Source organism: Eutrigla gurnardus, assembly GCF_963514095.1.
Source record: "Eutrigla gurnardus genome assembly, chromosome: 3".
In the NCBI taxonomy this organism is placed as follows: Eukaryota; Metazoa; Chordata; class Actinopteri; order Perciformes; family Triglidae; genus Eutrigla; species Eutrigla gurnardus.
The window spans coordinates 22301032-22312748 of NC_139917.1; the positions used below are offsets into that span (position 1 = coordinate 22301032).

Consider the following 11717-nt stretch of genomic DNA (forward strand, 5'->3'; position numbering starts at 1 on the left):
GCTGGGGTTGAATTACACATAATTGCCTCGGCACCGTGATTGATTTCAGCCCTGGAAAGGAAAAGACGCCGCCCCCCCCCCCCCGAAAAAACACCCCCACCTCCCTCCCTGCCTCTCTCCAGCGCTCACGAGCGGCAGCCAAGACTCTCCATCTAGTAGGAGGCAAGAGGCTTTGAAGAGATCAAAGCCAAGGCCGGGAGCAGTTGCGCGCCCTGGGAATACGGGAGAGAGGCTTTCTGCTCCTCAGCCCTATTTTCTAGCGTCATGTCGGATTGCAGCTGTATTGCATTTCGCCAGTTTTCTTAATGCTCTTGGTTTTGACTTTGACATCAGTGATCCCCTTCGGTTTCTTCAAAAACAAGGGGGAGGAGGAAAAAAAGAAAGTGAGAGAAAGAGAGAGAAAAAGAGAGAGAGAGAGAGGGCGAAAAAGAGAGGGGGGTAAAGAGATCTACAGACTGATTTTTATTTTCACAACTCCATAATTGGCCAGTTCAAAGGAGAGGAGGGGTGAATGTAGCATTTGTTTTCAATTCTGCAGCCAATATGAAAGGAGCGACAAACTTTTATGGGTTTCCCAAAAATTAAAGACAGGCTTTTTTCACAGTCAAAGAACAGTGTGTGTTTTTATGGCCGAGACCACACAAAATGAACTGATAGCAAAGCCCTCCTCTTTGTCCTCCCGCAGACAGCTCAAAAGGGTAGTGTAGCTTTTACACTTCACAGTGTGTGTGTGTGTGTGTGTGTGTGTGTGTGTGTGTGTGTGTGTGTGTGTGTGTGTGTGTGTGTGTGCCCATCGAATACCCTATTCCCGTTTGTTTAGCAAATTGTTAGACAAAGAGGAAGTGGACGGATGATGTTTGGCGCAAAAAATGCACAAAAAAAAGAAAAAAGAAAAATGTTTTATCCATCCATTCATTAAACAGCTCTGCTAATAAAGCCTGGTAGCAAGAAGGCACCCTTTGTACTGTAACCATGCAGGCCATATACCAACCTCCTACACTGGGGACCATTAATATTTCAGCGCTGTCAGATGCACATTGCATGTGATCCTCTTTAGCGCTCACACCCACAGCAGAAAGAAATAATGAGCTTCTGAAAAATATGAAAAACTGCAGAGACAAGGAAGGAGGGAAAGAGCGCGCCACAGACTGACCAACTTCATACAAAACAGAGCAGCTATTGATTATAGCTCTATTTCTTAGCTGGACAAAGTGAGGGCTGTTTGAGCTCCTCTGAAGTCCGGACACAGCCGGCAGGATTTGCACCCATGTTTCACTCCTGTGGTCCTATTGTCCCCCTTTGCTGCAGTTTACTAGCCGGAACACTGCTCGCCTCTATATAGACCTACACGCTGTCAGGAGGAAGTCAATAAAGCTATTGATAATTTTACTCATTTTATGACTGCATGGAGACACAGTGAGGTACTGTGATCAGTTTCGGTTGACTACCATCATCGCCGTATTAAACACGTATTATTTAACGTAACAAACAACTATAAAACTAGTTGAGGCCAACAAAATTATTTTTGCACTTCACCCACTATCCGATCTGCTGCACGACAAATTGACAAAAAACAGTCCACATTTGTAGACACCATCCTCTCCACTTCTGACCAACTCTTACAGGAAGTGCACACCCAGGCCATTCAAACAGAATTGGCCAAAAGGGGGACAACCTTGGCGAGGCCCACCACTGACCCCTCGAGATCCGTGGCAGGCTGCTGGTGAAGAGTGAAGTCCTCCGAGCAGGTGTTATGGGTTTGAGCGGCGGTCTGTCCGTGGAAGCCTGACTGGCTGGCTCCAGGCAGCACCGCTCGATTGGTTAAGCTTCATCCAATTCAGTGGGAGGATGGGGAGCGAAGAAAGTGTCATCATCTATGAGTGCTTCGCTTTGAGCAGTAACACATGCCCAAAATAAACATCAACTGGGGTTAAGTGTGCGGCTGCATGTCATGCTCGGGACCATGACACTCTCGATTTCATTCCTCACACACATATAGAAAACACACATTTTCAGCGCTTTGAACCCTTAATGATTTTAACTTCGTCTACAGCCAGCTTTCATCCTCGTCATGAGGTTTCTGATTATATCTACCACTTGCGCTATAATTACACTACCTTAAAATTGGCAGTCGGTTTTAACGTGTTAGAATAACATCAACAATACTTCAGGAAGACAATAACATTTTATACTCAAATCAATAAAGCATATAGATATTGCAACATAGCAAATAAATCCACCATAAACTCAAACCTTGAACATCTTTTTGGCTCTCATCTGACACAACGAAGCATATTTCTGGGTCCTGGTAGACGATCACCCCGCTGAGCTCCATTTAACAGGATGAAACACACTGATAAGGTGATGGCAACCACATGGCGTCATTAGCGCCGTGCATATGGAGCAAATGTGTCACCGTAGAGCGGAGGACGAGAAGAGACCTTGGCGTTAATGGTGCTGTTTATAAAACACCATGTCCCAGCGCCAGCGGCACAACAAAGAGCCAGAGACGCCAAGTGTTTCTTCTGTGTGAGGTCCCTGCTGCTGTCCTTCATGTGCACAAACATATTTCACCGTTTGATAAGAGCTGCACAGCAGATGACATCGATGTCAGCGTGACTCTTTGATATTTTCTGATTTGGTGTAGACAGTATGGAAATGAGGCAATTATACTTTTGTTAGCTATTTCTTTATACTTATTTTTATACTAAAATATACATATGGTCGGTACTGTACTAAAGGCGTCTTAAAGAAAATCAGTCGATCATGTGGAGTTAAAAGTGAAGACAAAACGCTGCATTCAGCTCCGGTACACTTGGCACAGCATGTCCACCATATAGTGAGACTACACGAGGTGCCATAAGCTGCCATCTAGAACATTATGTGTGGACATGGAAGGCTGCTGGTAAATGTAGTGTTCTCTTTAACAGGGATCTTCCACGGTAGTGCTGGGGGCATGAGCTCAGGACACACATGGCACTGAGGGACACCAGAGCGGTCCTACCAAATCCCGTTAGGTAAGCCTGGGTTAGTGATTCCACGCTGCGAGACACTGGCTAGCAGATCCGTCACGTTCCCACTACATCAAAGGAAAGTACAGCGCTGCAGCCCCTCCACACCCCCTCTTTCTTGCCATGAGGATCTGCAATTGAGGGTCCAAAGGGGGGGGGGGATAAAGTGCACCGCAAAAGGAGAGGGAGCTCTCTTAACTCCCCCCACCACAGCAGAAAAACTCAGCTTAAAAATAAAATATAAAATCAGCGATTCTACCCGTTCCTCTCCTCAAGCTGTTGCTCAAAACCATGAGACTGTTCCAGCACAGCTGTAGATCACATACATGTCTTCACAGTCAGGTGAAACACCTTCTGCTGCACTATCAATTTCAGAACCACGAACACACAGTTGAGACTTTAGCTCATCAGCCCTGCATTTATGAGTTTATTCAAAGTTTCGGTAAGATATCTCGACCTTATAGGTTGTACGGTTTCATTTAACCCATAGATGAGCCCACTGGTTTGTGTGTGCTTTTAACAAAAAGGATAAAAGTATATGCGACGACAGCAATATAATCTAAAAATAGATTTAAGATCATTTAAAAATATGTACAGACCATCAAGTGCATGTTGATCTTTATTTAGAAGCTATAATTTTCACATCCGAGTGGAGAAGGCTGCAGGACAAATTTGAAGGATAAGACAAAGTCCCTCAAAGCAGTGAACTTATTTTCTTTCTCACATCAAACCTGGAGTGATGACATCCGAAAAGCTTTGAAGATTTATACTTGGCAACCATCATTATCATCAATACCATTATGGGATATTATGATAATTCTGACCAAAATCGTAAAAGCATGTTTTATGACACGGTAGCCAGAGAGAGAAAACAATCCATCCCTATCTCCATTATCTTTCAATTTTGTTTATTTTTTTTTTTACATAAGTTTATGAATAACGGAAGTATAACTAAGAAACTATAACTTAACAGAGCTACATTTATGAAGTAATGCGATTTCCCTAAAGATAAATGCTTAACCGGGTTTTTAACTGGCTTTTAACATGCATATCAGTCGTGGCAGTGAGCTGAGATTACGGAAAAGCTTATAATGAAATCTCAAGTCTGACTAGAACTAAAATAAATGAGCGTAGCGTGCATCTTCAGGACATCAATAAAATGTATACACTCTGTTGTTTTAGTACAGGGTCTGTCCTTTCACTCAAATACTAGGGTACCCAAAAAAACACCACTTACAAGCTGATTTAAATGTGTACAAGTGATATTTAAACACACGCTGATTTTTGCTTTAACCCTTATTTTTCCAATATTTTGAGTATGTCTTTGTAAATGTAGACAAGACATTTGCATAAAGCTACTTAAGGCACTAGTCCAGCATCATGTACAATAAATAAACACAATGCCCTTTTTGCTCCTTCAAAAGAAGGATTCACCTCACATGATGATGAACTCCCCAACTCACTTCCCTCTTTGCTCAGGAAACCCTGCAGACTCCACATTCTAAAACAGCTATAGGTTTACGTAAACACGAGGGAATTCATAACACACCACCGACTCTTTGAAGTGGTCAACGTGAATAAGCAACCGGGCACCGATAGCCGTCTTGACGCTAAAATCTCAGCTCTTGCGGCGGAGCCAACCTATCGAGCTAGAAGCCCCAAAAAAAATCTGCTGACAATCAGCTACTCCCAACAGCTCCATCATGACTGGACGGCATGTGCAGGAATGTCATGGTCAATGGAAATCAATCTAAACTACTGGGATTGGGGGCGGCGGTGGGGCTGGGGATGGAAGAGAATGAAAGGGAGAATGTGCCTTTGATCTCAGTGAAAACCGATCCCAGGCCTGCAGATACTGTGGCTGCGGTGGCCGGCAGCAGAGGCAGCGAGCTGACATCAGTGAGAAAGCCAGAAGACTCATGTTCCATGATCCTTCCACCAAGCCTTGGCTCTTTTTTATTGGATAAGTGAGAGAAACGTATATAAAATGACTACCGTTTTATTGAAGACAGGGAGAGGGGGAAAATTGGGTGAAAAAAAAAAAAAAAAAAGCAGCCATGGTAAATGAAATGAAAGCGGGGCTTTAAAAGTTTTGGCAGTGAGAACGCTGTCTAACTGCCTGGCCCAATTCATCTGCAGTGAGGGGTAATTTCCTCTCATACACTCAGCTGGTCTCCATACAGTTTTTCAGCGCATACAATGGAACAAACGATAAAATTGACCAGAAAACATGCCATAAACGGAGAATTTGAAAAGATTCATACCCCAAATTTCACAAAGCACTATTTGTCAACCGAAGACGGCAAATCATGAGGTAATCGCGTTTCCGCTACAATGCCGCATACTTTCACCCTCTGCAACTTTGGCAGAGGGAAAGCAGTGCAATTTTAACACCATCCCATGGTAGAGTTGCGTGTGAATGAAGTTCCTTTACACACAGCATGTGGCATGTGCCCCCAACAAACACATCTGCCTCTGAAAGCCGATTCCTATACCAACGCAGCACTCACATTTCACAACCTCGCCCTGATGAAACTAGTGTGTGTGCACTGCAAAAGGGGGCAAACAATCCAGAACTTGTGTGAGTGTTTCCTGTATGGAGGCGCAAAAAAAAAAACACAGCCAGACTGAGGCTGGTCGTCTTCCAAAGTGTGATACGGAGACATGGACAAAACGGGATTAGAGTGGACAGCTGTTGGTGTGCCCTGTGCTTCATGTCTGTCTTGAGAAGAGAAAATTTGCAAACGGGGTAGACACAGGAAGCCGCCAGTGAGAGACCTGCAGCTGGCCTGAAATTAATACCATTACAGGGACAATATCTGCAACAACACACGCCACCCCAGGACGGTACTATAAACTCCTCTGCTGGGCAGCCTCGGAGACGATATGTTGCCTTTAGACCTCCTCGGTCATGCTGGGCTAATTAGAGGGCTTACTTGGGTCATGTAGACATGACAATTAAGATTTTAACAAGATGAGAAATACTGTATATATCTCATCTCTTAATCTCCTGGAAAATATGACGCACATTCACTGACCAAGGGTCGCATGCAGTTGTCAAGGGGAGAGGTGTCAACAACGCTGGTACGCCAGGGTAAAGGGTAAACATTGGACGTGCAGGGATTTTGTATTTATATCCTCCATCATGGGGTTTGTTAGTTTTAAGGTAAAGAAATGTGATCTTACCTGAAATGCCATCTTAATTAATCAATTATAAATCAAGAAAATAAATGCGAAACCAAATGTGTATGATAGTGAATTCAAAGCAAATGATTAGAAACAAGCAAGGGGGTTAATCCGATTCTTCTTTATAGATTGTTTGGTCTCGAACATTTTCAAAGATTAAGAAAACAGACACATAATTGTCAGTTATCTTAATCTCATATTAAAGAAGCTTGAAAACAGCAAATGCTTACAATTTCTACTTTATAAGTAAGAAACGAAATCGACTCCATGAACCAGAAATAGATGATCATTCTGCCATACCATATCATTTCTTAATGTGCTGATTTATAAAGTATTGCAATCATTTGTATTGTGATAACTGGAATTCAGGTGTTTTTTTTTGAAAAAACAAGCGATTATAAATAGGATGTTTTTAAAGTGACAGCGTAACCGAGTGTGTGGACAGGTAAAGTAACAGGTTGCTTCTCAGTGTGCATGCTCTGTGTTACATTACAAGTGATACCTGGAACAGCGCCTGAACTTCAGTTCAACCTGAGCAGGTGCAGCACGAGGTTAAATCTCTGCAGGTCTATCATCATCTTCAATGTTTGTTTTTGCTTTCAATCACACAAGCGTTTGTTCATCGACAAAGCAAACGTGTTGTTGCAGCGTCATTTTACCAAGAGCGGGGAAAAATATAAGCCTAAACCACAACCCCACCAAAGAAAATAAATGTCATGCCTGAAATACACTGACAAAATAACATGAATGCTTGTCTCTCTCACTCGTAATTAAAACCGTCAGCAATTTATTTTCAAATTACACATCCTCACTATGAAGAATTTGCACTTTACGACTTTGGACTGGCTTCACTGAATGAAGGAAAAGAAAAAAAGATGCTGAGATGTTTGTAGCTCATTTTTTTTTGTCAGACACAAGAAAAATTGGTTTTGACGTGTTTGTTATCGGGCTCAAGTTGATTGTTACATCGACAGCATTTCATATCATATCATATCATAAAAACACACAAAAGGAGAGCGATGGTACTGACCGTTCTGGCCATGGGCGGCGAGAGGGAGCCGTTGTTCATGTAGGAGTCATTCATGTTGCTCATCATGATGTAACCTGGATACCCCTGGTACAGATGGCCTTTACTGTACAGGTCTTGGAGTTTTGCTAATTTAAAAAAAAAAAAAAGGGTTAAAAGGTGACAATTTACCGCATATTTACAAAAGCTTCAGATAAGGCCATTTTTAAATTTACATAAAAATTCTTTGGATTTCTCAAAACACGATTTCTCCCATCTTTCAAATGACAAATTCTAAACGTGCTTCAGTCAATAAATCAGACAAGTAATAATGATAAAGCTAAACATGAAGTCAGCCTGCCTGTTTCGACGCTGTAATGATATCACTGCGGATCGCTTTAACCCGCGCCCCATTCTGCCTTGGTCTTTTGTTTGTGCCCTTTCTTCCCGTCTTGGAGAGGAGGGTCGTATTATACAGAGGAACAATGGAGCCCCTCTGTGCCAATTAGCACCAATTAGAAGAACATACAGACTGTGTCAAAACAGGAGACGCCCCAACTGTTCCTCTATGCCTTTGACCTAAGAGGGGCAGCTTTACACAAGAGGCCTCAATGCTGCGCCACTCGCCACTCCACTGCAGGCTGCGTTCTAAGGCCGGGGGGCTGGGAGTGTTTGTGGTATATAGGCTGATGGCAACATGGATCTTGTTGTGAAGAAATCCAGTGTTTGGTTTGAAGGGATCCTATTCAGCAGTGAAAGGGGAACAAAGAGGAGACACACTCCTCCTCAAAGCTCTAATGATGACCTGCAGTCGTGGGGTCAGACTACAACACCCAGAGAGCAAAGAGCCCCGAGCTGCAGCAACACGTTGCGACCGGAGAGCCGACGTTTGTGGGGAAATGCTTTGTTGGGGTAAAAACAAGATATGTGATTCTGAATGATATTTAATTGTTTGTCTGAAAATTAAAACATGAAATGTGCATATTCATCCCCCTTTGAAGTATTCTTCGGTTCTGCGGGCACCCTCATCTATGAGGTAGGTAACAGGTAGCTGTATCCATGAAGGCACAGCATGTTCTGACTAGACTTGGCTCTGAGATGATCTGTCTGAGAGCAGCAGAAACTGTTCTGATAAGAAGAGGACCAACAGTGCAAGAGGCGACTGATCCCATCTGTGTGGGGGAAAACGTGGTGGCACTTCCTCACACCGTCCCCTTAAAAACCTCAACTTCTCAAGCTGCAGCGATTTATTCTAAAAATCCGGGGCTTTATTGCAGCTAAATGGCAGGCTGGCTGTCCTATAAAGCATGCTGATTTAACAAGCTCTGGCTTGAGACGGCGTCACTTACCATCCTCCGAATGGTCTCTGTGTTTTTCATGATATGAATCTTGCGGTATTTGTCTTACTGCCTGTAAAGAAAATTAAAAAAGAAGAAGAAACTGAAATGACGTTGAATCAATTAAGACAGCCTTGAAACGCAGTAACACACACACACACACACACACACTCGCTGATACGGTCAGACACCCACAAACATTACCGGGACAAATGCCGTCCCTTCTGCTTTTTACCAAAGCAGAACCCTGCACACACACACACACACACACACACACACACATGTACACACACATATACACACACACGTACACGCACACACACAACCGTCTATGGAGAGGTGATGGAGCAGTCTGCATCAAAGCTTCAAAAGAACCACTTAATTAAGCTTCATGTCCTTAAGGAGCTTACAAATTAACTTGTTTCCAATACCATAGGCCCACTCTCAATTTCATCTCAGTTTAAGTGTATTTTTGTTACGAATTAAAAGCCTCTGTGCAAAGTGAAAGAAAATCATCCCACAAAAAAGAGAAAATGGTGGAGACAGTTTTTGCTTTGCAAAAAAATTAAAAATAAGAAGAAAATATCCCCTTCTTTCCGTTCAGCCATTTCCTGTCTCTTTCCGAATCTGAATTGGGAAGAGGACCTCTTTTTTGGAGTTCAGACCCCACAGGATGGCTTCAAGCTGAGCGAGGAAACTTCACTGGATTCCTCATTAACATTCAGCCTCGGTCTTGTGCGTCTCTAGGACATTTGGTGGTGAATGTGTACCGTCTCGTTCAGGATGTGCTCAAAATTTCATTAACACTGCGGTTAATGACAAAAATAGCAGAGTAACCATGGGGAAGCTGCAGCCTGCATCCTGAGGTTGGTGCATGGGTAGATGGATGCGAAATAAATAATATTATATATATGCCTCATGACTACTCTGCGCCTGTGTGTGCTTATAAAATGGCATCTTGCAAGTATTGAATAAAAAGAACAAGATTCATATTTTTAGAAAGATTAAAAAATCCTCATTAATAATTCTTCCATTCAGATTCTATATGCAAACATTTTTTCCTTCCGATTAGCCTGTTAATGCCTCCTTTTCATCCGCTTAGCAAGGGCACACAAAAACAACTGCATATCATGCGTTTAATTTTTTTCCCTCAACTCTTAAGCATCTAAAAATCATTCTTGACCACCATTAAAAGAGCACGACAGTGAAATACAAGAATGATATTAGAAATAGATAAACATCCTGATAGCATATTGGATATTGTCCTTTTGTTTAGGCTGGGACCTTTGAAATAAAAGGAATCATACCATTTGTCAATAGGTTTTAAGCAGTAAGTGCTAAACAGATTTATGTGCTGCTGCTGAAGTTTTAAGTGAATCTCTGCAAACACAGCTATTAGCCTTATTGTCACTTGCAGCACTCAAGGCCCCAAGTCTTGCATCTTAATATATTTATTTATTCATTTCCAAAATTCACAACCAATTAATGAACTATAGCCACATATGTTCAAGTGTGCATCCGGGCCTATAAAATAAGATTATTGGGAGCTTAGGCTAGTCCTCTGGAGGTGAAGCTGGTACACCTGAGTTTACAGACAACAATGGCATCACTGAAGCTATTCATTTTCTAAATGACAAAAAAAATAAAAGTACAAAGTGCAGTGGAGGCTATAAATGCACCCAAACTCAGCTTGTATTTTATGTAATCTAAGATAAATATTTATGATTTAAAAAATGCTAAACATACATTATGAAACTGAGCAGGGTCTCTGCAGGAGGAAAATTAATTTCAGGCCTTTTGCTCTTTAAAGCTCACCCCATATAGCTGTCAAATCCCGGTCAAGTAAACCCAGAGTAGGCAAATTAATAAAAAAGCTCAACGAAAGCCACCATTTAATGATTCAATAGGTGAAAGCACTTTGTTTCCAGGCTTGATGCAGACTGTTTCACCTCTTTGATGGAGTTGAGAAGCAGCCTCGCCTCTTCCTCGTCACTCACCACATCAGTCAACACACAACATTACTCACATCGTGGCTGTTGCTGTTTGGGCTGCTCTCTGACTCGTTGACCAGAGATGACTTGATGTCTGCCAGGTCTCCCTCTTCCTCCGAGTGGCTGAGCTCGGCGAAGATCTGCTCCTTGTGCGGGTCTCCTTCGTCTTTGAACGGGATCATTTCGTCCGTAGCGCACAGCTCCGGGTCTCCACCGCCGCCTGATAACTGTGGCATTTTTTTTTAGTTGTTTAATTCGTTTTTACTCGTTTTTAAACTGAAGACAACACACACGCACACGCGGGCCAGCACTGTCTTAAACTACAGAGGGGAAAAGTCCCACTAAAATCCCCCGACCCCGAGTGGGTGAACGTCCCCCTCTTCGCCCGGAGCGTCGACCGTGAGTCACTCGGAGAGGAAGCGGCGTGCGAACACGCTGCCGGTGTGTTTTTACTGAAGCAACAGGAGGAGTGTGTGGCTGCTGTCGGCGTTCAAACTAAAACTGGAGATGTAAAAGGCTCAGCAAGAAAGTCCAGTGCACGCCTCGATGTCATGAGGAAAAAATAAAAAAGGGAAGACAAACCACGAGTTAAAATCTCATCACTAGTTTTTGAGTCAACACGCACAACCGACGACGGATATGGTCCAGTGGGAAGAAGAAAAAACACTCAACGTTAAAAAAAAAAAAAAGTGCATTAATAAAAGTGAGAAATAATATTTCCTCGGTGGTCCAGTGAAGAAGCTGTGTCGTCCTAAAAAAAAAAGGTTTAAAAAAAAAAAGTAGGCTAATACAATTTTAAAAAAACACACCGTCTGCAGGTGAAAAGGTAACTGATGGATGTGCAACTTGGAAGAAAACAGTTTCGACACTCAGACGAGACAGCAGGCAACGCAGCACGTCGCTTTCATGCTTCTAAATACATCCTCAACGCAGGAGGGATGAAAGCAGAAGTCATAAAACAATCAGAAAAGAAGGTAAACGCCGTGGACCGACTTCCCACTGCTGCCGCACCGCTTCCACAGTGTAAATGTAACCAGTGTGTTGTATGTGTGTGTCGGTAATGTAGCCGTGCTCCCTCCTCCTCCTCGCGCTCTCTCTCTTCAGTCATTGGGAGGAAGGAGAGATGAAAGGGAAGCCGAGGCTCTGATTGACAGCCCACCGATTGACACTCCTCCTGAGAGAGAGA

At 42.9% G+C, this 11717-nt stretch overlaps 1 protein-coding gene across 4 annotated transcripts in view; it reads right to left on the reverse strand.

Annotated features, from left to right (window-relative positions):
* Positions 1–11553, reverse strand: part of lef1 (lymphoid enhancer-binding factor 1) — a 39655-nt gene extending 28102 nt beyond the window's left edge. For 2 of the 4 annotated variants that reach the window (XM_084006208.1, XM_084006207.1), the window contains exons 1-3: positions 10553–11547; positions 8553–8605; positions 7228–7352 (exon numbers count right to left, since the gene is read on the reverse strand). In XM_084006208.1, the coding sequence (XP_083862334.1) occupies positions 7228–7352; positions 8553–8605; positions 10553–10767 (393 nt within the window). In that variant the 5' untranslated portion in view covers positions 10768–11547. Of the gene's footprint in view, positions 1–7227; positions 7353–8552; positions 8614–10552 lie in introns of all 4 variants that reach the window. The other 2 variants (XM_084006206.1, XM_084006209.1) reach the window with 2 other exon arrangements.
* Between the last annotated feature and the right edge of the window lie 164 nt (positions 11554–11717).